This window comes from Ovis aries, chromosome 7, assembly GCF_016772045.2.
Source record: "Ovis aries strain OAR_USU_Benz2616 breed Rambouillet chromosome 7, ARS-UI_Ramb_v3.0, whole genome shotgun sequence".
NCBI lineage: Eukaryota > Metazoa > Chordata > Mammalia > Artiodactyla > Bovidae > Ovis > Ovis aries.
In genome coordinates this window covers 14,229,133-14,256,826 of record NC_056060.1, presented here as the reverse complement: position 1 = coordinate 14,256,826, position 27,694 = coordinate 14,229,133, and the positions used below count along the sequence as shown (strand labels likewise).

General features: G+C 43.0%; 1 protein-coding gene across 1 annotated transcript in view; it reads right to left on the bottom strand.

Annotated features, from left to right (window-relative positions):
* IQCH (IQ motif containing H) overlaps nt 1-27,694 on the bottom strand; it is a 160,236-nt gene that overhangs the window by 49,350 nt on the left and 83,192 nt on the right. Inside the window, exons 10-11 of the mRNA XM_060418882.1 lie at nt 19,645-19,765; nt 15,438-15,724 (exon numbers count right to left, since the gene is read on the bottom strand). Of these exons, the coding sequence (XP_060274865.1) occupies nt 15,438-15,724; nt 19,645-19,765 (408 nt within the window). The remainder of the gene's footprint in view (nt 1-15,437; nt 15,725-19,644; nt 19,766-27,694) is intronic.

Here is a 27,694-nt window from a genome sequence, read left to right as displayed (position 1 = left end):
CCAGTGTTCTTGCCTGGAGAATCCCAGGGACGGGGGAGCCTGGCAGGCTGCCGTCTGTGGGGTCGCACAGAATCGGACACGACTGAAGTGACTTAGCAGCAGCAACATACAGCTTTCTCTCAGGAGAATGCACTAGAGGGCTTGCAAATCAGGGCAGATATGTGAATTCTTAGTTTTAACTCTATTTATATTTGATAATTATTTTATACAATCTTTAAGTCAAATTGTAGGAAAAATTGTGAAATCACTTTCTTCATATTTCCCTCATCAGCAAGTGAATAAAAAAACTCTTTCTCTCTGTATATATTTAAATCTGACATAGCATATTCTTTAGTATACCATATGTCTTTAACATGAATAGAAGTCTTACAGTTATTTCTTTGAAACATGTCTTTTTGATATTGAGCCTCTTTAGAGCTGCCCTCTTATCCACACTTATAGCCACGAGGGTAGGAATCCTAGTAGCTGACACAAGGGGTTCAAAGCCTGCGCCTTTCAGTTCAGGAAAGACTTGCAGAAGAACCCAGGTGCCCTCCTTGGAGGTAACTGCCAATCCCATGTTCTTTTGGAGCCACATGTGACTCTCTCCTCTATAACTCTTCCGTATATTCTGACAACGTTCTCTCCATGGGAGGGGCATTCTGCTATTTGGACTTGTATTTTGTATTGGATCCTGACTGATTCTGGTCAAGTGTCAGTGGGTTGGGTTGATGATATTTACATATTAAGACGTTTGTGAAGAAATTGGATAAGATTTTTAAAAAACCGACATAAGTAAGTAAAACTCTAGAGTGGGCTAGGAATGTGGTCTGTAGGGGAAGAATGAGTCCCTCAAAAAGTGAGGCCATTTATTTATTTTAAGGACTTGGAACACTAAGCAACACAATGAATCTTATGTATAAGAAAGCAAAATATATGTTTAAAGGAATATACGTACTGTTAAAACAGCTCTATTTATGCAAAAGATTCATGTAACTTAATAAAGGTTTTCAGGGATTTTAAAGGATTTTAAGTGCTGTGTTAGACTGTACTAGTAACAGATGTTCAACGGCATGTTTAAGGTTTTGTTTTACTGAAAAAGCAATGGATTGCTTGATATTTTCTTTAGAAAAAACCATACCAAAGTCACCACATTTTAAGTATAGCTCAAATTCATTATTTCTAAAAAGCATAAATGATTGAAAATAACAGAAGGGCTCCTAAAAATGAATATTACTGTAGTGGAGCTGGAAGATTTTGTTTGCTAAATATTCCCTTCAGAGTCCCAGTCTCTTGTGTCACTTCTTGTTCTTTTTCTATGAAGACAGATGGTGTCAGTAATTGCCTATATATTTAATTAAGTTAAAAAGCTACAAAGTAAGGTTTTGGCGAAAAGTAAGATGTCATGATATGAGCAAAGAAAGCAAAAGGAAGCAAAAATTGATAAAATTAAGACACTATTCCCCACCAAATACACATTTTGATATCATATGTGTTGGAATATAAGATTGGATTTTGTAAACCTAATGATTAAAAAGAGGGCATTTATTCTGAAAGATAAAGCCCATAATAGAAACCTAGATGGCAGTTCTCTTACGTTTCTGACCAGCTAGATGGGAACGTGTCTACTGTCAACATCACCTCCAACCTTAGCCCAATATTCAGTGGTTATTCTAAATCCTTCTAACACTCATGTTTCTTGCCTGGGATTTTTCATCCAGCAGGCTAATCATGGTGAAATTATTATGGCAGGAAAGTCAGTAGCTACTTGTAGAAAGCGGTTTGGAAAGCTGACTTAACCATTCTTGTGGTGTCTGCCTTCAGTGTTCCCATCCCGTGAATCCACCTTCTGGCTGAATGGCAATATGGCGCTCCCAGCTGTGGGGCTGTGCACAGGCTTGCTCATTTAAACTCTTAGGGCTTAAAAATGGCTACCACAACACTGCTTTTATTCCATTTCCCTTAGTCATTAACATTTAATGATTACCTTATGTGCTGAGCACAAGGATGGAATATGTTAAAAAAAAATAGGAGATGTGTTTTCTAGCTTTAAACTGTTCAGCTCAATTCAACGAGCATATTGAGGATCTACAAGGGGAGCATACGTTTTCTTTGGTGATGGTGGCTGAGGAGCGGGGAGAGACTGACAAAGGCCGTCGCCATCACCGATTCGGTGCAGCACCATGGGAAATACCTGCTGTGGGGGAAGGAACGCGCGCTCAGCAGGCGGCTAAATCATGGTCTGAACCCTGGATTTGCCACTCAGTTGCTGAGTGACCTTGAACGTGTCATTCTAGCCTCAGTTTCCTCATTTGTAAATTAGGGAGAAGAGTATTCTTTTCTACACATAAAATATATAATGTGTGAAGTGAAAGTGAAAGTCACTCATTCGTGTCTGACTCTTTGCGACCCCATGGACTATACAGTCCACGGAATTCTCCAGGCCAAAATACTGGCGTGGGTGGCCTTTCCCTTCTCCAGGGGATCTTCCAACCCAGGGATCCAACCCAGATCTCCTACACTGCAGGCAGATTCTTTACCAGCTGAGCCACGAAGGAAGCCCAAGAATGCTGGAGTGGGTAGCCTGTCCCTTCTCCAGTGGATCTTCCTGACCCAGGGATCGAACCAGGGTCTCCTCCATTGCAGGTGGATTCTTTACCAGCTGAGCTACCAGGGAAGCCCATATAATGTCTGGCACATGACAAAAATTCAATAGACAGTTGATATTATCATCCGTAATTATTCCGGCTGTCAGTACTGTACCTCAGCTCTGAGAAGCTAGAGAATGAAGTGGCAATGAAGGGGGATTACTAAGGTGGGGTTTTCATGAAGAGCTGGATTTTGAACATGTTTTAAAAGAAAGGAAGCTGTATATTGAAAGAAAAGAAAGGAAAGGCCAGTTGTAGGAATGAAGGTGGCATGTGGGAGGCTGGATGTTGCTGTTGTTGTCCAATCTCTAAGTCATGTCTGACTCTTTGCGACCCCATGGACTGCAGCACGCCAGGCTCCTTTGTCCCCCATCATCTCCCAGAGGTTGCTCAAACTCTTGTCCATTGAGTTGGTGATACTATCCAACCATCTCATCAACTGTAGCCCTCTTCTCCCTTTGCCTTCAATCTTTCCCAGCAGCAAGGTCTTTTCCAATGAGTCAGATCATTGGAAGGCAGGATGAGAATGCATTTATTAAATATAGGAGCCACCAAGCAGGTCTAGTGTATCTTGTCCTAGAGATACTCTGGACTTGATCAATGAGAAAAACACTTAATACCACATTGTGGGAGAGGGACGGTTCAGGGCTGTTGTAAGAAATAGGTAAGGCTTAGAGCAAATTACCCTGTACTTTTTCATCCCAACAACATGGTTCAGGTGTAATAAAGTGAAAGTGAATGCTCAGGACTTTTTCAAAGGGGAAAATTTATCACACAAAAAGTTGTTACCACACAGCCCCTTCTCCCTTCCCTGCAGCCCCTCCCCTTTCTCATTCTATCTGAGATTCTGGGAATCTCTCCTTTCCCCAAGGGTATCAGAGAGAATGTGGAAAAGCTGTGGGTAGGGCGATTCTCTGTCCCCCTCCGTGGTGGGTGGGTCGGCGTAGGTGAGTGTTAGGGCTGTGGGATGGTGATCACTGGTTTCTTTGGGGTGTCTTCCCTAGTGGTCCAGTTGTTAAGACTGCACTTCCAGTGTTGGGACTACAGGTTTAATCCCTGGTCAGGAAACCAAGATTCCACATGTGGCTGGGCACAGGCAGAAAAAAAAAAGAAAAAGCTGGTTTCTTTGGCTTCCCATGAGGGCCAGCTTCCAGAGGTCAGAGTGGTGGGTGGGAGGGCTTTGCTTCTAATGTGCCTCTTGGCTTACTCAGTCCACCTCACTCCTCCCTGCCAAAGCATCCTCCCACAGGTCAGAGGAATATTTCATGTCCTCCTAAGGAAAAAAAAGTCTTGACCACAGGTAACAGCTGGAAGTAGGATAGGCCACTCAGCTTTGTTACTGTGATGCTGGTAGACAAACTGTACCCACCTGTTTGTGGGTAATGTTTTGGTCTTTCTTAGCATCAGCAGGGAGACTTTCATTTCTCCCCACCTGCTGCCCTCCTAAGTCCTGCAGAACTGTAGCACCTTCTGAAAACTGCAGGATGCAGTGTGAGTGCCCACATTTACCCTTTACTGGCAATGTTTTTGGTATTTAAAGTTAGTTAAAGACCTCTAAGTTCAGGGAGAAGTGTCTGGGTTTCATTCAAAAGGAAGCAAGAATCTCCATGATGAGAGCAGTCATCTAAAGAAGTCCTGGGTGAGACAACCAGGTATAAACAGAGGAACTGGCTCTTTTCTTTGTCGACCAACAAAAGTTCTATTCAGGAGCTGATGTTTAGGCTTGGGCTCAGTCTTTCTAAAGGTTAAGACTTAAAATGTAAGGAGGTGAACCCAACATTTAAGGACAATTATATGTGGTAAGATTATATATGGCAAAGTTGGTCACTAGCTTACCTGCACTATCAGTGTTAAGAAACATAATTGTAATTTTCACTGTAAAAATTATTGTCATCATTGCCTTTGTGCTTACTGCAGAAGTCATGTCATCACCGTCATCATTATTATTACTTGTAAATTACAGGTCTCTTTCAATGGTACAAAGATGTAGACCTTTCAAAGGGACAGGTCTTTTACCGTAATGCTTCAGAACCCTTGGGATCTATTTTCCCTTCACTAGGTATTAACTTGTGATTTACAATGTGCCTATGATAGCATTTAAAAAACACTGAATAACAGGCACTTCTGTTTATACTAAAGGCCTATTAAATTTTAATTTAGATATATGCTGTTAACCTTCTTATATATAAATAAAATACCTTCCCTAAAGAGGGAAAGTAAATCTCATTGAAGTCCCCTGGTGAATACCTTGTATATCTTGAAGACAGAGATAGGGAGATCTTGCAAATGAGAGCACTAGAGGGGGGGTACTCAGAGAGAAGTATTCATTCATTCATTTAATAAATATTTATTGTGGATCTGTCATATGCTAGACATGGTGCTAGGTGCTGAGTATAGCAATGAATAAGGAATTATGATATGTCTGTAGACCTTGGTTTTTCCACTCTCTGAAATAAATATATTCACTTTTGATGCTTATATATCACTTTGAGATGATAATGTTCACTGACTTTTAAAAATAATGCTAATTCAATTCAGATTCCACTCACAGTTTGAGGACCTGCTGAGGGCTCGGGTGACAGTTTTACATGTGATTATGCTGTTTGATTTAATAAGAATAGCACCTTGTATCTGCTCAGCCTCTCAGAACATCCTGTGGGAAGGAGGGCAGGCACTCACTATTTGTCAATGAAAAAACGAGGCTCACAGAGGTCCAGTGAGTTGTCTCAACTATCACAATTGCTAAGTGTTAAAGACTGGGGCCAGAACCCACTCTCCCTCATAATGAAAATAGTTTCAACTGTCTCTTTTTCCTGTTCTAGGCTGATACATTTGTATTTAGAAATTCAGAAACAGTTTTCAGAACACGTGAGCTACAATATGATGTATAATCTGACATACATCAGGCTCTCCATGTTTGTCTTTCCTCATAATTTGCAACAAAATTCTTTTCCTTCTGTAGCTACTTTATGTGTCTAAGAAGAGCCATTGTTAGGAGTCTGCAAATGTTTTCATTGAAGCTTTTTTTTTCAAAATTAGATGTCCTTTCTTTAAAAAGTTAAAAACTATCAATGCTCATAACAGTGATAGCTATTTCAAAACTTGTGTGTTAGTTTCTCAGTCGTGTCTGACTCTTTGTGACTCCATGGACTATAACATACCAGGCTCCTCTGTCCATAGAATTCTCCAGTCAAGAATACTGGAGTGGATTCCCATTTCCTTCTCCAGGGTTCAAAAGTTTACAATAACCTAAAAACAGACATTTTTAACCTAGGGATTTCAACAGAAAGCATCTTTGTCAATCTATTTGCTTAGCAAGTTCATATAAAAGGAACTGGAGAGTGATACTTAGAGGAATTCCCTTGTGGTCCATGGTGAGTGTGGAGAAGGCAATGGCAACCCACTCCAGTACTCTTGCCTGGAAAATCCCATGGACGGAGGAGCCTGGTAGGCTGCAGTCCATGGGATCACTAAGAGTCAGTCACAACTGAGCAACTTCACTTTCACTTTCATGCATTGGAGGAGGAAATGGCAACCCACTCTAGTGTTCTTGCCTGGAGAGTCTGGTGGGCTGCCGTCTATGGCGTAGCACAGAGTCGGACACGACCGAAGTGACTTAGCAGCAGCAGCAGCAGCCATGGAGAGTGATGACATAAACGCATATTGCGCTGGTGGTAAGGAATCTGCCTGCCATTGCAGGAGACACAGGAGATGTGGGTTCGATCCTTGGGTTGGAAAGATCCCCACTCCAGTATTCTGGCCTGGAGAATTCCGTGGATTATTCCATGGAGTCTCAAAGAGTCGGGCATAACTGAGCGACTTTCACTTTCTCTTTTCACCTGGAGCAGGAAATGGCAACCTGCTCCAGTATTCTTAGCTGGAAGATTCCATGGACAGAGAAGCCTGGTGGGCTACAGTCCATGGGAGTGCAGAGTCGGACATGACTGAGCAACTGAGCATACACACGCAAGTCAGTCATGATGTTTGTAAGACTTAGATCATTTTTTTTCCCCTATATGTGTTTTATGCCTTCCTACCACCACCTTTCAGAGCATCTTTCCCACTTGGAATATACTCTTTCTAATCCTCCTTCAAGTCCTAATTGTCTTTCAGCTCAAACCTCACCTACTCTGTAAAAACATTTTTTGATTGCTCCAAACAGAAGGCAGTTAAACTGGCATTGCCTTTTCTAGGTCTCTTTTATTGTTCTATGTAGTTGTCACGTAAGATTTTTCTTGTAATTCATTTTTCAAGCCTTTCTCCCCAGTTAGATTGCCCTTACTCCCCAAGGGCAGGCACTTCTACTTCTTTTGTATCTTTGCAGCCTCTGTTGCTCCTATCATAATGTCTTGTACATACTGCTGCTGCTGCTGCTGCTGCTGCTGCTATGCTGCTGCTAAGTCGCTTCAGTCGTGTCCGACTCTGTGTGACTCCACAGACGGCAGCCCACAAGGCTCCCCTATCCCTGTGATTCTCCAGGCAAGAACACTGGAGTGGGTTGCCATTTCCTTCTCCAATGCACGAAAGGGAAAAGTGAAAGTGAAGTCACTCAGTCATGTCTGACTCTTTGTGACCCCATGGACTGCAGCCTACCAGGCTCCTCTGTCCATGGGATTTTCCAGGCAAGAGTACTGGAGTGGAGTGCCATCGCCTTCTCCTTGTACATACTAGATGATCAATAAACAACTTATTCTTTCCTTTAGAATTTCCCAAAAGTGCAATACAAGTAAGTTCAGCAGATCTGGGCATTCAAGAAGTTCTGAAAGTCCATTAATCAACTGGCTATCATATAACTATCATTGTGTAAGACATCAAGAAGAGTGCACTTTCTAGAGGATTTACAAATCTCATGGAGGTAATGTTTATGGCTAAGAACCAGTAAGAGTATAAAACAATTGTGTGCTTGTGTATGAAATGGAATTGGGTGATGGATGTGAAATGAACTTTCTCATGACAGGAAACATGTTTCATGTTCCCTCAGCACCCAGCATAGGGACTGAGTAGACCCTGGGAAGGCATTTGTTCAATAAACATGTTGGTGTCTTTTCAATTTGAAGTCTTTGGTAGGTGCTTCATGTCCCTCCTGAAAACCAGTAGACATTGCCCATCAAGGACTCTGGGTCCAGGGCCCATTGGGATATGGAAATAGCTTTTGCTGCTCTCCGTTTAAGGGTTGGATCCCTCTCCTCATCTGCATGTGGGAAGGCCAGGTCTCCCAAATGGCTACCTTATAGCTCCATGTATTCTGCATGGAGTCTCTGAAATCCTGGAATCTCCCCATTCCTAGGGTACTGGAATCTTGGACATAAGTCCTCTAAGTGGACATAGGTAGTTTTGTACTATGCTCTTACCAGCTCCATCTCCCAGGGATTGGCTCTTTTCCTTTTATTCCCAATGACCCTGTGTTCTGTATGATGTTAACAATATTTAAACATTACATTTCCCAAATTCTTCTTCCATTCTGCTACCCTAGAATGGGACATTCTCATCTCAAGTCTGGATAGGATTTTCCACTCTCATCTGGACTGATTCAGCTGTGGGCCTGTCCTTGGTGCACCACTGTCATTTTATCCATCTTTCCTTGGCTCCCAGGCCCCTCTGCTCTTATCAGGACAGCATGGTACATTATGTTATGGAGGCCTGGCTGGGGCCAAAGAGCAAGAGTCTGAGATGGATTCAGTCACTTCAGCTTTCTGCCTCCCATCTTGATTGAAGACATATGTGGATGTAAGATCACGTATGTGCATTATAATTATCATTACTTACAATTATCATTACACATATATTTTTTCTGACTATAAAACATGCTTACTTTTGAGAAGGCAAAGGCAGAAAGCATAAAGAGAGAAATAGAAAAAACTCTCTGTATCAGTTCCCTATTGCTGCTGTAACAAACTGCTGCATACTTAGCAACTTAAAGGGTCAAAAATGAGAAGTCTCACTGAGCTGAAGTCATGGTGTCAGGGGGGCTTCTTCCTTCAGGAGGATCTAGAGGAGTATTTCTTTTCTTGCCTTTTCTGGCTTTTACAGGCCACCTGCATTCCTTGGCTCATGGTCACTTCCTCCATTTTCAAAGCCAGCAAAACCCTTGTGATTACACTGTCCCCTGCATAATCCAAGATAATCTTCCTATCTCAAGATTATTAAGTTAATTGCTAATACATGTGCATGTTACCACGTGTGGTAATCTTCACCAGTTTCAGGGGCTAGGACATGAGCATCTTTGCCAGGTCATTACTTTGCCTATCATACCCTCAATTCTTTGATCCAGAAATAATGACTTGTAACATCTTGGCGTATCTCTTTAGGTTCTTCTTGTTCTGCATATATTAATATATGGTTTTTCTTTTAATAAAATTGTTACATATTACATCTATTGTCTATTTTTAAAAAATTTATTTATTTTCGGCTATACCGGGTCTCTGTTGCTGCAGGGGCTTTTCTCTGGTTGGAGCGAGCGGCGGCTGCTCTTCAATGCGCGGCACAGGCTTCTTACTGCAGTGGCTCCTTCTGTTGTGGAGCACAGGCTCAAGGGCACCGAGCTCCAGTAGCTGCGGCACGTGGGCTCAGTAGCTGCAGTTCCTGGGCTCTAAAGCACAGGCTCAATAGCTGTGTCCCATGGGCTTAGTTGCTCTAAGGCATGTGGAATCTTCCTAGACCAGGGATCGAACTTGTATCTCCTGCATTGGTGGGTGGATTCTTTACCACTGAGCCACCAGGGAAACCCCTATTTTTCTATTTTTTTTTTAAATTTTATTTTGTCTGTGCCAGGTCTTTAGTTGCTGCATGTGGGATCTTTTGTTGCAGCATCTGGGATCTAGCTCCCGGACCAGTGATCAAACCTGGTAGTCCTGGGTGTTCACTGGAAGGACTGATGTTGAAGCTGATTGGAAGGACTGATGTTTGGCCACCTGATGTGGAGAGCTGACTCATTTGAAAAGACCCTGATGCTGGGAAAGATTGAGGGCAGGAGGAGAAGGGGATGAGAGAGGATGAGATGGCTGGATGGCATCGCCAACTTAATGGACATGAGTCTGGGTGAACTCTGGGAGTTGGTGATGGGCAGGGAGACCTGGCGTGCTGCGGTTCATGGGGTCACAAAGACTTGGACACTACTGAGCAACTGAACTGAACTGAACTGAACCCTACATTGGCAGTGCAGAGTCTTAGCCACTGGACCGCCTGGGAAGTCCCACATATGTTCTTATATAATCTGTATTTTACCATTCCACTGTTTATAAACAGTTTCCTGTAAATATTTTTCAAAACTTTGAATTTTACTGTCTTCCTAGCACTTGATTCTTTTCATCTATCATAATTTGTTTAACAAATTCTCTATTATTAGAATTTAATCTATTTGAAGTTTTTTACTTCCCTTAACAATGTGATTACATTAATATATATCACAACAATGTGATTAATATATATTAATGTAAGTTTTTAAAAATTTTCTTATGATGTTTCTAAAAAGTGGATTCTTACTATTATTACTAGAGTTTTAATACAAAAGGCACTATGAAAATACTGTTGAAATAAATAATTTTTGAACTCAGAAGTCAAGCTAATCAACTCATTTTATAGCTGATAAAACTGAAGATGATAGAAAATGATAAGCTAATAATAATTTAGAAATTATTATTATACAGTAATATAGACAGGGAGTTAGATTTGACTATTTGAAATTTTAGTATGATGAAGAGCATTACAAATAAACTTAAAGCACAAATGACAAGGTTCATTATCCAATTACAGATGTGGTAGGTGAAAAAGATAACAGAATTAGTTGGGAGACTGGTTACATTGAAGCAATAAATAAATTGACTGAGGAAATAAGTAAATATATTGAAGATAAAAGACTCAGGTTTCTTACTGTTGGAGAAGATATTTGTAAGTACGGAAAAACAGAAGTCTAGAATAATCTTGAAGTGTCAGATTACAATGAGAGATATTGGCAGGAATCCATGGTTTTAAAACATATATCCGGACAGATACAGAAATGGTCATGGATGCATGTATGTATATGTGTGTATGTATATTTGCTTATGTGTGTGTGTGTATTGTGTATGTATAATACATAGATGTCTTAGCTCTGTCACTGAGAGCGGCCAGGAGCAATGATGCTCCAGTAGTAATGATAGCACTAACATCTCAGACCTTAATTTAATACCATCCTCCTCTAAGGTGACTCAGAGCTGTTGGGCTGATTCTAAGTCTGGGTCAGAAAAAATGTAAAATGAATCTGGAACATCTCATTATGTAAGAAAGTAAGACAACACTCAAAGAACGATGAGGACACATCAAAAGAACCACTCTAAAGCCTCTCCTACTAGACAAATCTGGGACAACTGGGGCATCAAAACAATGAAAGTGTCAAAATGCAACTGACTGAAGAGACTAGAAATTTACAAGCTCAAACTGGTATAAAAATTAATACATACATGCTTACATACATAAATAAAAGATGGAAAAGGAAAAATTCTTTGCAGAAAATTTCCAACTAATCTATATAGAAAGAATGATTGAAACAGAAAATTACCACTGTCATCATGGTGGGTGGCCCAGGAAAAAGCTGGCAATGGATACTAAGTTTTGTCTGGAAATTTGGTGAGGAATAAGATATTCCTTGGAATACCTTTTCACAAAATATTACTAATCAATTACAAAGAAAAAACGGTGATTTTACGGTGGAGAAACATGACTGGCAAAAAGCCACAAGTGACAACCTGGAGAAGGTATTTGTAACATGTATAAAAGTCAAAGAATAACAGTTTCTTGTGTGCTGTGTGATGTGCTTAGTTGCTCAGCCATGTCCTACTCTTTGCAACCCCATGGACTGTAGCCTGACGGGCTCCTCTGTCCGTGGGGATTCTCCAGGCAAGAATATTGAAGTGGGTTGCCATGTCCTTCTCCAGGGGATCCTCTCAACCCAGGGATTGAACCCAAGTCCCCCACTGTAGGCGGATTCTTTACCATCTGAGCCATTCTCATATACAATTTGGAAGCAATTTCTCATATACAAAGAATTTCTACAAATCAGCATTTGTAGTATAGTTTAATGTAAAAGGGGCAAAAGATATGATAAGGCAATTAAGACAAGATATATAAATAGCCAATAGACATAGTAAAGGTGTTCATCCTCACTTATGAAAGAAATACTGAAGAAAACAAGAAAGAAAACAAGTCCCTCTGTTAGACTGGCAAAAAATGACAGGTTGCTAACATGCCAATCTCTTCACTAGCACCCAAAAGCAGCTGAGCTAGGAGAGAAAATAAAATGTTTTCCAAACTGATGTCACTTGCAAAATGGCAAGAGTAGATACCAATGATTTTTCAAATAATCTATTATATACAGAGAGTTAGCATACATTCCTTGCCAGTGTAGAAACTCCTTTCTGTGTGCTCACTGAGAGCTTCTTCCAGTATTCTATTGAAAATTGTTACGCAAATGGCTGTACACTAAAGTATTAACAGGAAGAGACAAGGTGAAGTATTAGTATGATAAGGTCAGACCATCTTGGGTAAATATTTATTTATCCCACCCACCAATTAATTTTTGAGCTCTTCTCTAAAAGTCTTAACACCACCATCCAACATCTCCTAGAACGCCTCTATTTTTCATTCATTCAACAAATAATTTACTGAACACCTGCTTTGTGCCAGGTCAGAGATAGGCTGAGAACTAAGCAGCAAGCAAAAAGAGATAAAATATATCTAACAGCTTTAATCAGATAATCATGTAAATAACTGTAAATTGTAACAAAAGCACGTGGTATAAAGGAGAGATACACGATGATATGAGAATCTACAACAGGGGAATTTGACTTTGTCAGGAAGTTTGGGGGAGGCTTCCCTAAGAAAGCTGGCTTGAGTTGAACTATGATGGATGAGAAGGTTACCTAGAAGAGGCAAGAGCATTTCAGGCAGAGGGGTGGCATGTGTAAAGAAAAGCTCTGTGGCAGGAGGCAGTAAGATGAGTAGGGGGTTGGAAAAGAGAGAAACAGAGGGGAAGCTGGTGTGAGCCAAGGATGTTAAGGCACATGGGGCCAGCCCTGTGAAGGGTGGGACCTTTGTCCCTGAAGCTGGGAAGGGCTGTAAGTCCTGGAACAGCACTAGCTCTGTATTTGAGGATGATACCTCTCACTGCCATGGGTACAATTCGCTCTACATCAAACTTGAATGAATACAAACCATTAGTCAACTGTCCCCACAGTTCCATCCTCCCTACTGCTCCAGGGATCATAGATTTGATCTTCGTTTCTCATGACAGACATTGGAAGGGGAAATCCTCTCCTGCTTCTCCCCTTGATTCCTTGTCACCTAGCTCTTTTCCAGAGGGTATTGTTCCTGTCCTCCCTCCATCCCACGCTGATTCCCGCATGCCCTTCCATTTGTCCTTTTCTCTCTCCATGTGTGGGCCTGAGAAAGGAATGCAGAACCAGCAGAGGGTTCAGGAAGGCAAATGGAAAATGATTATTAGACAAACTGAAAACTACTGCTCGAAGCATAAACAAAATGCTTTGAAACTATCATCTGACTGAAATGGAGAATTGTAAAACTGAGAGTAATAAAACAACTGAAGTTTATTTACAATGTTGGCTGGGCAGAGGGTGTCAGGAGAGGGAAGGCAGGAGGTCATTCCCTCCTTTAGACCGAGTTGTGGTCACTGACACTGATGCAAGAGGAACTGAACATTTTGCAATTAGTCTTAGTGAATTTAAACATTGTAATTTCTGGGGCAGGGGGAGAAGGGGGCAAAACAAACAGGTTAAAAGTTATCTAGAATTACTGTACATCAAAGGCACACCTGTATACATGCAGAATTTCATGGATGAAATATTGAATAAGTAAAAGCATGTTGTAGTAGAATACATAGGATGTTATGATCTATAAAAAATTTTAAAAACAAGAAAAATTAAGCTATATATTAAATATGTAAATCCATTACACCTGCAATCTGCCTTCACTGATCAAGGTCATTTTAGTTGTAGCTATTTAAAGAAACGTGTGTGTCCTCCAAGAGTACTTAGCCTAAACAGTATGTTTGCCTGAGCTGTTTCTCAGAAACTTGGAGTCAGCTGTGTCTAATTCAGGCTGAGCTGGTTGACACTGGCAAGGACCACCGACCCTCCAGCTGGGCAGCCCGAGTGTCAGCTTGGTGACCTTTTGACATCAGAGGATAAAAATGTACCCTTGCATAATGACAAGTGCTCCATTTTAACACGCCCCCTCTGGGTCCACCTGCCAATGCAGAAGACGCAAGAGATACAAGTTTGATCCCTGGGTCTGGAAGAGTCCCTGGGGTAGGAGATGGCAACTCACTCCACTATTCTTGCCTGAAAAATTCCAAGGACGGAGGAGCCTGGAGGGCTATAGTCCACGGGCTCACGAAGAGTCAGGCACGGCTGAGCAGTTCCCATGAAGAAGCCTGTTGCTTGGTAGTTACTCCTGTGCAGAATGATTCCCTCACCTTTTCCTCATTTCCAGTCACCTGTCCCCATGCTTCCCAAGCCTAAGACCACTCTGGTCCTTTATCCCATAAATATCTCAAGCCCTTTGAGGCAGGTTTGAGACTTGTTCTCCATTCTCCTTGCTTGACTGCCTTGTGGATAGACCCTTTCTTTGCCGCAGACATCAGTATTTCAGCATTTTGGCTTGATGCATGTCAGGCAAATGAACCTGGATGAGTAACATTTATGTGCACTAGAAAGCATAAAGATATAGGAAGGAATAGAAGTCCCAATTACAAGAGGATGGATACCTCTGGGAGGAGGAAGGGCCATGTGAGGGGGACTGACAAGGAGTACACAGGACTGGAGGTGGTCTTGGTTCATTATATTTGTATTTAGGCCTTCTTATATTAATGCGTATTTTCCAATACATTTTTAAGAAGAAAAAATTGACCACCTAAATTGCCGATGAACTACTGATAAGAAAAGGGGACAGAAACAAGAACTCTTACCTCTTTGCTAGTGATTGACTCTCTGTTTAAGAACAGATTCTAGAAAGGTTCCCTCCCTGAAGGTCATGGAATAGTCTTATGATAAAATACAGACAGAGCATTAATGGGCAGCACTCAGACCCCATCAGGATAAGTTGCAGCAATTTAAACTCCAGCTGTACTGAATGAGGAGACCCCAGGGTATTGGCAGAACTAGCCTGAAACTGGACCTATACTGCTTCTAACAAGAAACTGAGTTGTTTTTCAGAGACAAGAGAACAAAACCACAAGTCATACAGCCAAAATCTGCACAGAGGAGAAAATTTTGACCTCAGACAACACCCAAAAGCAAAGTTTCTCCTTCCACAGAACCAAAGGACCAGGACAATACTGGAGCCTGATTGCCAGAGCCCTTTCTGAAGTGACGGGTCTGCCATCCCAGAAGAGCTGGTGTTAAAGTCTTCTTCACCACACCTCATCATAAATGTCTGAGTCCCAAAGCCCTTCAGTGAAAACCTGCCCCGTGTACCAACGCTTTTACCAACTAAACCCCAGATCAGGGAAGATGCAGACGTGAGCCATACCTCCTGTCTCCTGCCAGCTGACCTCAAAATAAAATCTTTTCTCAAATGCTGTGCCATAGTATTGGCTTCTGTGCCCATTGGGCAATGAACCTTTTGCTTGGTAACACTGGTCCCATCTTTACAGCCATAAAGCACGATCTCACCCACACTAGCATGGACCATATACAATCAGCTCATCAGAAGAGCAGCGAATCTTGGAGGCTCCCTCATGGTCCCTGTTGGATGAGCATGGATGGTATTGGAGTCTTTACATATTTCAGTATTTCACATGGCATCAAGTCAACTCACCTGCTGCTCCATGGTGCTTGGATCAATAAAAGTCACCAGGTCTATGGAAAAGTGACCAATCACGTTTTTCATTTTACAAGCCTTTCCAATTTGAAGGCACAAAGAACTGAGAACTTGGGGATCCACTGAGGTCTGAGGCATGGTGGTCCCGGAGGAGATGAATGGGCCTTCAGCATGAAACTGGTCCCCTGTTGACAGCAGCCTGATTTCTCCATTGGGTTCTATCAGCATGTCCACCGTCACGTTGGTAATACTCTCCGAAGGTGGGTACGCTTCAATCACGCCTCCTGGGGGGAAAAGCATGGAGTGGGTAAAAGGACACACTCGCGTGGACTGTGCCTATTAAGAGCAAGAGGAAAAAACCCAGGCTTTGGCAGAGGGACTCAGGCTCAGAGCCTGCATCTGCCATGTCTTGTGAGACTTTGGGCAAGTAGCTTCAATTCTATAAATTTCCTTTCCGTCATTTCTAAAATCAGCATAGTAAGACCTATCTCACCAGACTGTTGTGAATCTTTGTGATCTACAGCATTTAGTCCAATGCTTGGTGTGTAGTTGGACTCAGTGAGTGGCGGTTTTGATCCTAACTAGGAAGACACTAGGAAGATATCAAGCCTATGCCCATTCATTCTAAATGATGAACCTGAGGTCTATAGCACATCCCTCAGGGGGAGTTAACTGCCCACAGGCCACAGTTTGTACCTTGAGGACCACTGCACTTCCTGTTCAACTTCACTGCTTTTTGGAGTTCTGACAGGTTAGGGCTTTTATCAGACGTAAGAGAACACTGACCACTATATCAGCCAAAGGACTTCTATGTATAGCTGGTTTGTTTTAAAATATGGAGCCAGAAAACGCTGCCGTTCTTGAGAAACAGGTAAGCTTGCTCCATGCTGATAATGGGAGCTTTATAATTTATCTTATTTCACCTTCTGCTCTGAATAGCAAAAATCACAGAGGCAAATTTGTTGTTTAGGTGCTAAACTAAATTGACTCTGCAGTCACATGGACTGGAGCCCACCGGGCTCCTCTGTCCATGGGATTCTCCAGGCAAGAATACTGGAGTGGGGCTGCTATTTCCTACTCCAGGGGATCTTCCCAACCCAGGGGTCAAACCCGCATCCCCTGTATTGGCAGGCAGATTCTTTACCACCTGGGAAGCCTGCCCACAAAATTTATATGGCCCTATTTTCTGTCTTTAGGCCTAGCCTGTAAATCTTACTGTATATATCCCTTTTATAGAAAAAAAATTGAATATTATTTATGAAGAATTAGATAACATAATTTAAAAGTGTTCCTAGACAAGGCAGCCTCTGGAGCCCAACAGTATTAAGATAAATTTGACATGTATTTTGGGAATTTGCTGGGAGGTGACCTATGCTCACAGGCTTTGAACAGCATATATGGTTAAATCCTGAGATTTAAAAATGTCTCAAATGCAGCTATCTATTACTTTATATAAAAGGCTCTTTCCTTAAATGTCTATAAATGTGGTTGAAGCTGGTCCTAAAGAAAACTGAGTTTCAGAAGGAAAGCTAATTCATCTTCTTGGTTGGTTTGAGATATGCTTTTCTTTAAATGAAGTTTTCGAGTGTGTGCTGTACCTAAACACTGGTTGCTGGAGATTTAGCAAGGTGAAAGTAACAAAACAATAATAACAATGCACGAAAACAAGCAAAAAACCTATTGAGTCTCTCTGATTCAGAAAACTTTGTGGCTTTCACTATCACCTACATTTTGAAAGATGATGCTCCAGTGAAAACACTTGTCCTTTATAGTTACAAGGTTATTTTACTTCAAAGCAGCTTATTTGTATTGTCTTCTCAGTATTAGGACCACAGTCTTTTCAGTGTTAATTTTTTTCCTTTTGAAGTAATTAATCCCCCTTTTAAAAAATGTATTGCCTTTGATATAACGCTTTGACAATGTAGAAATCAAATCTATAGCACATTTTGCGACTATAAGCTCACTTCAGAGAGTAGAAATGAAACAGGCCACAGGGAAGATGGCAGGAGATGGTGGCCTTAGGGACAGGAAATCTGGGTGGGCAGCCTCGCTCAGTCAGTAAGCATTTTATGTAGGCTCTGGGCTCAGAGCCGGGAATAGGTTTGAAAACACATGACTCCCCAGAACCAGATTTCGGAGACGTGCTAGAATTGTGGGCTCTAACTGCGTTCCCACTCACCACGCACTTGTTGTGTGATTTTGTCCTAGTCACTTCCTAGTGTTAAGCCTGTTTGTCTATCAAAGTGTCTCAATAAAGCTTGCTCTTCCTCCTATAAATAAGTATTGCGCTTACAACACGGCTGAAATAGAGGAAGAAAGGATAGAAATGATGGAGGCTGAGACAAAGCCTAAGCTTGTGGTTGTACAGCTGATGTGAGATAGAAACCCTTTCTAATCTACAAAGCTCACGTGAAAATAAATAGGCTAGAGGAAGGTTTGCAGACTGACCTTGGAAGATCTGGAAACTTCCTAACATCCTGTCATGTATGGATCTGAGATCTTCAGGGTCTTCCTCTCATAACTTGAAAAAATCCTTTTATTCTTAGCCATTTTTTGTTGTGAAAGTGTTAGTTGCTCAGAGAGTGTTAGGTCTCACTCTTTGAGACTTTTATGGACTGTAGCCTGTCAAGTTCCTCTGTCTATTCTTATCTAGGCAAGAATACAGGAGTGGATTGCCATTCCCTTCTCCAGGGGATCTTCCCAACCCAGGGATCAAACCCATGTCTCTTACATCTCCTGCACTGGCAGAAAGGTTCTTAACCACTAGTGTCACCTGGGAAGCTCTATTATGATGATATTATTATATATTTATGTTACATGTTATCATTTGACAGTGGTGAATAGAGTGGAAAGATAGCTTCTGTGGTCTGTATCCTAGCCTTCTCTTATCATGCATGTGGTAAGCATATAAGAATATCCACCTTATACTGTTACCTCCTAAAGAGTGAGGGGCAATGTGTTGTAGCATTCCTACAGGACCTCCACAACTGCTCTATTCATTCCCTCATCCACTGACCTCCTAACATCATCAGAAAATTGGGAAGTCAGGGGACTTTGCTCCAGGACTATCAGTCAGTTCAGTCACTCAGTCATGTCTGATTCTTTGTGACCCCATGGACTGCAGCACCCCAGGCTCCCCTGTCCATCACCAACTCCTGGAGACTACGTAAACTCATGTCCATCGTATCAGTGATGCCATCCAACCATATCATCCTCTGTTGACCCCTTCTCTTCCCACCTTCAATCTTTCCCAGCATCAGGGTCTTTCCCAATGAGTCGGTTTTTCACATCAGGTGGCCAAAGTATTGGAGTTTCAGCTTCAGCAACAGTCCTTCTAATGAATATTCAGGACTGATTTCCTTTAGGATGGACTGGTTGGATCTCCTTGCAGTCCAAGGGACTTTCAAGAGCCTACTCCAACACCACAGTTCAAAAGCATCAATTCTTTGGTGTTCAGCTTTCTTTATAGTCCAACATCCATACATGACTAGTGGAAAAACCATAGCTTTGTCTAGATGGACCTTTGTTAGTAAAGTAATATCTCTGCTTTTTAAATATGCTGTCTGGGTTGGTCATAGCTTTTCTTCCAAGGAGTAAGTGTCTTTTCATTTCATGGAAGCAGTCACCATCTGCTCCATGGGGCTCCAAAATCACTTTGGGCTCCAAGACTATACTGGGTTCTTATTTACAAGGTCTAATTTCAGAACCAGAAGTGAGACCATTTCTTCTCTCCTAGAAAATGGAAGGAGAAACTCACATTTCCTGAAGACTTATTTTGAGTCAGGCTCCCTGGTAGAAACTGTCGTATATGTATTTCATTGAATCCTGTCAACAACCCTGTAAGTAGGTGAGGAAACTGGGCCTCCGAGGGTTTAAGAACTTTGCTCAAGGTCAAGGATGAGATCCAAACTCAGGTTGTCTGATTCCAAAGCCTACTTCTCAGGAGAAGTCTGTGGTGCCAAAATATGGTCAGAATCTCGAGCTACGCATGGCATGCCTGGCCTGCTCAGTCACTGTTTACTTAAGAGGCTGAGTGCAGGATAAATATTTAGGCAAAGTTTCAAAGAAAAATCTGTTTGGAGGAGCACTTTTCTAAACCAATGCAAGAGTTTCTAGGTATTCATACTGGCCCCAGGTTTACCCAAAACTAGAATGCAAGGTTGTGCAGACCAAACCTCAATAGAAGCTTTACAGTCTTATTTACCTTGACTGAGAAATGTTTGCAGGAATTTCCTCCATGTTGGGAACCGTTTCTCATTGACTGGCTGTGCGTGCTGTGCTAAAATGCCCGCCAGCTCCTCGGAGATCTTCACCAAAGCTGGCTCCTGCAGAAACAAATTAAATAGAACCACAAGCAATTTTACTGCAGAAATGAAAACTGCTTGTGGAGTGATTAAAAACCAGGCCTCCAACAGGCAAAAAAAATGTGGTTACTGTTTACCCAGAGTCAGAAAGCCATTTTGAAAATTTTCTCTATTTTTTCCAGCCATTTCAATTTTCATACCTCAAAGTGATTTGGCCCCAAAATATTGCCACTAATCGTGCCTATTGTCTCAAAGGCAGCCTTCTGCCTGGGAGTCAGGTAAACCCAGTTTCAGACCCACAGCAGCCTGGCCAATGGCATGTCCTTGGACACTGTGTCTCCTCACTCTGGGCCTCAGTTTCTCATTGTGTAAAAGGCAGGGTTCACTACCTTCTCCCTCAGTTTCTTCAGACTGGAATTTTTTTAATTAAAAATTTTTTATTGAAGTATAGTTGATTTATGTGTTAATTTCTTCTATGCAGCAAAGTGACTTGGTTTTATATCTTTTTATATTTGTTTCCATTATGATTTATCACAGGATATTGAATATAGTTCCCTGTGCTATATAGTAGGACCCAACGTCCAATGGCACCCCGCTCCAGTACTCTTGCCTGGAAAATCCCATGGGCGGAGGAGCCTGGTGGGCTGCAGTCCATGGGGTTGCTAAGAGTCAGATATGACTGAGTGACTTCACTTTTCACTTTCATGCATTGGAGAAGGAAATGGCAACCCACTCTAGTGTTCTTGCCTGGAGAATCCCAGGGACGGCGGAGCCTGGTGAGCTGCCGTCTATGGGGTAGTACAGAGTCGGACACGACTGAAGCGACTTAGCAGCAGCAGCAGCAACCTCCCTCCCCACCTCACTCAGTCATGTCCAACTCTTTGTGACCTCATGGACTGTAGCCTGCCAAGCTCCTCTGTCCGTGGGGATTCTCTTGGCAAGAATACTGGAGTGTGTTGTCATGCCCTCCTCCAGAGAACCTTCCCAACCCAAGGATCAAACCCAGCTCTCCCACATTGCAGGAGGATTCTTTACCATTTGAGTCACCAGGGAAGCCCATAGACACTAAAAGAGTAACCCATATATATGCTGCTTCCTAGAGACTCACTTCCAAACTAAAGACACACACAGTCTGAAAGTAATAGAACGGAAAACAGTATTTTACACAAAAGGAAATTTTTTTAAATCTTATAACGGTAACAGAGCTGACCCTGAGAGAGATCATGGAGTTGGCAGAGTCTTTCTCAGTCACCTTTATCTCTTTAAGCCATGCCCTTTCCCCCTGGTTGGGGGACCTCCACGTAACTGTGGGATCAAAGCCTGAAACCACAGCTGATGCTGTAGAGGTGAGATTTCATGAGGTCAGGTTGGAAGAGTGAGGTGGGATTTCAAGAGGTTGGGTCAGGAGAAAGAGGTGCGGAGGGAGGTCAGGTTGGGAGAGTGAGGTGGGGAGCGGTGTGGTTCTCAATCACCTGATGTTCCGCAGTAGGTCACAGCCTCATCTGACTAGACGTGAGGTGAGGTTGGCCCCCACCCCAAGGTGAAAACAGTAGGGAACCCTCTAATGAATAAAAAACTGGGGTTTCTGACATAAAGAGACTTGGTTTGTGAGGACAATTTTTTTGTTTTTTTTGCAAAGTCTTCGACTAACTAAAAGTTTTTAGATAAAAGCCACCTCTTCAGATTTCATTTCTGTCAGAAGAGCAGCTTTAGGTACCAAACATCTGATAGGCAGAATTCATATTCAAAATGGGGGACACTGACAAGAAAAACTCAGGCTTCTGGGTTGCTGTGGAACTTTCTAATCTGTGAGTGGTCATCAGTTACTTGGAAGAATCAGAAAGAATCAGCTTTGGTGACTGGGGCGGGAAGGAATCTTAGAAATAATCTGTATAGCCATTTATTTTCAATTTCTGCACCATTAAAAAGTGATTGTCCTTCCCCCTCCTCTCAGCTCCTTGGAACATCTGGCTCATTCTGGGTTGAGTGCCCTCTGAAAATCTACAATGGAAGACAAATATCTGAGCCTACACTTTGGGCAGGTCCCAGTAACCTGAATAATGTCTGAAATATCTAGAAAATCCTGGTGGGAGACTCTCATCAGTCAGTTTAGTAAGTGCTTGACATACAAAACCAAAGTGCCACGAGGAAGGGAGAGTGCCGCTGCTCACCCTCATTCAGGATGCCTCCTGCACAGTCCGGGACGTTAAGAAGGTCTGGGGAAGCCGGCTCACACAGTGAGCCTCTGCCTCAGGAGGGAAACTGCTGTCAAAGCCAAGCACTTTGTATCCTGCACAACTGATGTTTTCTCTGCCCTTTACTGTACATTAATAACCTCGTCTCCCCAAGGCCCTGCATTTAAATCATAAACAAGCACACAAAATGTGCAGTTCCAACAACCTGGACCGCCTCTCGTTTCCTTCTTTGAGCATTGTCGTCCAAACCCATCTTTCTTCTTACTTTATAATTGTCTCTGTTAAAACTACTCTCCTCTATCGAAACATACCAATTGTCTGTGATTCATGCAGTGCCCCAAAGGTGGGACAATGAAACATGGCTGTGGGTTCCCACTCTGCTTATGAAACTGAGTGTAAAGGAAGGAACCCATGCAGGGCAGACCCTCTACCAGGACAGTGGAGACTTACTTTTTGTCCTTCCCTGATTAAAGGTGTTGAATCATCTACCCAGTGATCTGCTCTCTGCTATCACATCAAGTCAGCCCAAGAGAAATAATTCACTTATTCATTCACTTATGCAAGAAATGGCAGGTACTTAGAGGAGCTGAAATCACTGAGACTGTCAGTGGGATGGTGGTTGTCGGGGGACAGGGAGTGGGGAGTTAGTGTTTAATGGGTATGGAGGTTTGGTGTTTTAAGACAAAAAAAGAGTTCTGGAGCTGGGTGCTGGTGATGGTTACACAACATTGTGGATGTAATTAATACCATTGAACTGCAGACTTAAAAATGGTTAAGATGGTAAATTTTATTTTATGGGTATTTTACCACAATAAAAAAATTAAGGAAAAAAACTAGAGAATGTCAGATCTAACTTAACTAAGGAAAAAAGTGTTTATGTGTTGTGGTGGGGGGAGACTAGAGATGGAGGTGAGACAATGAAGGACTAGATGAAAGCTTTTCTACCTGTCTCGAAGGTGAAAGTGAAAGTCGCTCAGTGGTGTCTGACTGTTTGTGACCCCATGGGGCTATGCAGTCTATGGAATTCTCCAGGACAGGATACTGGAGGGGGTAGCCTTTCCCTTCTCCCGGGGATCTTCCCAACCTGGGGATCTTCCCAACCCAGGGATCCAACCCAGGTCTCCCACATTGCAGGCGGATTCTTTACCAGCTGAGCCACAAGTGAAGCCCAAGAATACTGGAGTGGGTAGCCTATCCCTTCTCCAGGGGATCTTCCTGACCCATGAATTGAACCGGGGTCTCCTGCATTGCAGGCGGATTCTTTATCAACTGAGCTATGAGGGAAGCCTACGTCTCAAAACTAGATCCCTATCCACTTGAGTCAAAACTCCTCAGTACCAGACACAAAGGCCCTCTGTGACCTGACCTCTGATTCCTAAAGCAGCCTGTCTTCTCTCTGCCTTCTAGCCTTGCCCCAAACTGCCCTGGCGCAGTCTCTTTCCTCTGCCTTCCTTCTTCCACTCCCTCCTCTGGGTAACTCCTTCACACCCTCTCTGAGTTAGTTCCGGTCACTCCTCCTCCAGGAAGCCTTCTCTACTATCAAGGGGGGCCGTCCTTTCTTCATGTTCTCCAGCTTCTGGGGGCTCCTGAGGGGCGTGGTCAGTGGCTTTGTGGTCAGGCTCCCGGTGCTCAGCACAGGGAATACCCAGTATTGTGGTTGCAATAAACACAGGGGCCTGGCCCCAAACAGCTGAAGTTATAGGATACGGGAAAACGGGAGACCTTGCAACAGGCTCCCACCTTGCTGCCCAGGAACCACCTGGTGGGGATGACTGCTTAAGAACCAATTCTTCCTGGGTGGATGTTATGAGATTCCCGGCCTCTGAGGAACAATGGGAAGATAAATGAGGTGACATTTATAAAGTATCACTTCAGATGCAACATGCTATGTGAGGGCCAATAATTAACTCGTAAGGCTGTGGCTTGTGCGAGGCATCTGGACACGGTGTCAGCTCCCTGCACTGCCTCTACTTACAAAGCCAGCCATCCCACCTTGATCCACAGCGTTTGTATTGTGGACAGCAAAGGGGTAAATTTCCTAGAGGAACGTCTGCTGTGGAAATCATGTCCCATTGTGAGAAGCACACAGCTGAAGGCCGTGGGAGGGTAACACTCGATAGGGGATGCTAGGGACATGGAGGCAGCTTGGGGCTACAAGGAACTCTCTAAAAGATATTCAGAGGAATAGTGGGGTGGGGGTATTAACTGTTCAATTTATTTCTGTATTTTGAAAGCATCTGATAGGAAATAGAAGGATTATACTAAGAATGGCCTTAGCTCCATTGAAGAGATGTCAGATGTAAGTTCTCGGCTTGGAGAGAGTTTCTGTTCTGCTCAAACATAATTATCACAACTTTAAGGGGAGATGCTGATGAGGGAAGATCTGTAGCTACTTGGGTTTATTCTGTTCAGAGTAAACTTAAGTACACACGGATTCCCACAGCCACAGACATATAAAACCATGCTACACAACCCCCAAATTCATGTGAATCCTCAGAACAGTGTTCATAAAATACTTTCTCTTGTTACAGCAGGCTCACATTCATTATCTCCTTTGGTCTTGACACCAACACTCTGAGGTGGGCGAGCACAGGATTATTCCCTGTGCTTTTCAAATGGGGAGCTGAGGCCCCTAGAGTGAAGAGGCTTATGTAAGGTCACTTGCTGAGTTATCAGATTCTGTTCAGTTCAGTTCAGTTCAGTCACTCAGTCGTGTCCGACTCTTTGTGACGCCATGAATCGCAGCATGCCAGGCCTCCCTGTCCATCACCATCTCCCGGAGTTCACTCAGACTCACGTCCATCGAGTCCATGATGCCATCCAGCCATCTCATCCTGGGTCGTCCCCTTCTCCTCCTGCCCCCAATCTCTCCCAGCATCAGAGTCTTTTCCAATGAATCAACTCTTCACATGAAGTGTCCAAAGTGCTGGAGCTTCAGCTTTAGCATCATTCCTTCCAAAGAAGTCCCAGGGTTGATCTCCTTGCAGTCCAAGGGACCCTCAAGAGTCTTCTCCAACACCACAGTTCAAACGCAGATTCTATTATGGGGTGATTTTCAACACGAGACTGAACCCAGAAAACAATGGAGTTGGGGGAACCATTGCTAGTTCGCCTTGTTCCCCCCACATTTTACCCTTGCAATGTGTGTGTATGTGTGTGCGTGTGTGTGAGTATGTAGAATATCTGTTACAAGCCAGCAATCAGGGCATAAGATTCTCCCTCTAACATATTTGTGAAATGAGTAGTTCAATGCATCGCATCAAGGCGATAGATTACTGGTTAGTGTTTCAGAGAGTTTATCAACCACATGGAACAGATCTTTCAGAGCTAACAACTCTGGGGCCGTGAAAAGGAAAGCGTAGACCTCGTGGATGATAAACAAACATTAGAAAAACACCCTTTAGGTTTTGAAACAATTCCAGACATTCATTCTGTTTTAATTGCACTTCTGGCAATGCATATTAGCTGCCGGCCTTTGTGGAGCTAATAGCTCTAGAGCAATTCTCACCCAGGAGGAACCTGAGCCACACCTGTGCCAGTGCACAGCTCTGTCACTCTTTGTCCAGTATCCATATTTATCCCTCAGAGTGCATCAGCGATAGTCATGACCTTGGCGGTAACTGTAGGGCCTTCTTTAGTCTGACCAATGCCTCCTAAAAATTCTTGTCTATCAAGCATGGACCTTGCCTCTCAGCTCTCTCTCTTTTTTCTATCAAGAAAGTATAAATTTGAAAGAAGTAGTATTTGACTGAAAGAAATTCAGGATATCTCAGGGGAAGCTGCTGGCATATCCAATTTAATATTGCCCTCAATGACTAAAGCTACTCCAAGCTCCAGAGAGTTAACTTTCCCAAGTAAATTCTAAAAGTGTATATGTGTGTGTGCATGTGTGTTAGGAGGATGAGGAAGGAGGAAAAGAGAATACAAATCAGAATGCTCTAAATATCAATCACCAATACTTCTTTTATTTCAGAAACCTCTTTGCTAGATCTGCAGTGATAAATTAAGTAAAATAACTTGTCAGCTAATCACTTTCAATCTTTCACATCAGACATTACTTGGTATTGTTCAAAAGAGAAACCAAGGGGCCTACCTAGATGATTCTGCTTTTACAGAGCCTTCTGATATCCCCAGATGGAGGAATGGAAGGTGACACAGGGCTAAAAGGGCAAGACAATCACTTGAAACTAAGCAGGGACGTCAGTATTGAAAGAGGCCATCTGGACCATCTAAGACAAGTGCCTCATGTAACAGAAGAGGGGATGGGGCTTCTGGACTCATACAGCAAGACCGCAGGAGCTCTCAGCCACCTCTGGCTCCAGGGTGAGTATTCTCTATTGCCCCCGCTGCGCTCTTTCAGGGGGAAGGTACGGGTTCCATGAAAGGTGCTCAGGATTTGAAAAGGCTAGCAGCACAGAGATGGAGAGAAGGGAAGGACTCCTAATTTGAATGTGAATTTAAGAAGGGTACTTGGTTGCACAGGACACTTTTTGTACTGTTGTTATTACTGTATTTTAAATTACAGTTATATATTTTTGGCTGCTCTCGGTCTTCATTGCTGTGTAGGCGTTCTCTAGTTGCGGCAAGCGGGGCCTACTCTCTAGCTGTGCTGCACAGGCTTCGCACTGCATTCATCGCAGAGCATGGGCTCTGGGCGTGTGGGCTTTGGTAAGCTGCAGTTCATGGACTCTAGAGTGCGGGCTTAGTGGTTGTGGTACACAAGCTTGGTTGCTCCTTGGCATGTGGGATCTTCCTGGACCAGGGGTCAAATCTGTGCCCTATGCACTGGCTGGCAGATTCTAACCACTGGACCACCAGCGGAGTCCCGATGACAGCTATTTTTTAGGTAAAACAATAGCTCTCTCTTATTGAAAGCTTACCATGTGACAGGTCTGTGCCAGAGGTTTTTATATTTATTATCTCAAAGCCACTCTCTAAAGTAGTCATTATCATCTCCATTTCATATCACAGCCGTGAAGTAGCAAACTGGGGTTCCAATCTAGTTGCTACCAGTATGCCATAGTGCAACGAGCTCTGTGTCTGTGACTGCCATGGGCGGGCAGTGACAGTCCATCTGGGTCAGATTAGATCATCCACATGTGATGCTAAGTCTGTGCTGTCAAATTTATGAAAAATGACAGAAATTACATCTGCTGTTGGCTGCCCAGCATCTTTGTCTTCTTGTTCCAGGTAATGATATCCTCAACTTCCTTTCAGGAACTGTCCCTACTCCATTCTTAGCTATGTAAGAATTGAGAGTAACCTCACACTCAGCTCCAAGGAGGGGCCCCTGGTTAGCAAAGCCATACCCTGGCCACAGTGATCGGTTCAGGAGGGGCACATGACCCAGTCAGGCCATTCAAGTGTTAGGAAGCACTTGCTGGGGCCTTCTGAGAAAGAAGCCTTTATGCTTTTCTGAGAATGCTGCCTGTTGAGATTTTCTCTCTTCCTACTACCTTGACCAAAGACAAGCTTCAGGAGCCACTGGCAGCCCCCCAGCAACCCTGGGGACCACCAGCCTAAGGATGGAGCAGATATTCTGCACAGTATTGGGGAGGGATGGAAAGTAACTGGGTCCTTGTTGATTCTGTGCCACTGGATTAATCCTTTCCTCCTGATTCTTTACCATCTGAACCATCAGGGAAACCTGGACTAAGCCTTCTCTGATGTCAGAGACAATCTCTGGATTTTCATTTAGCTGAGATAATAAAGTCTCTTTATTTTTTATTTTTACTTTAAAAAATTCTCTTTATTG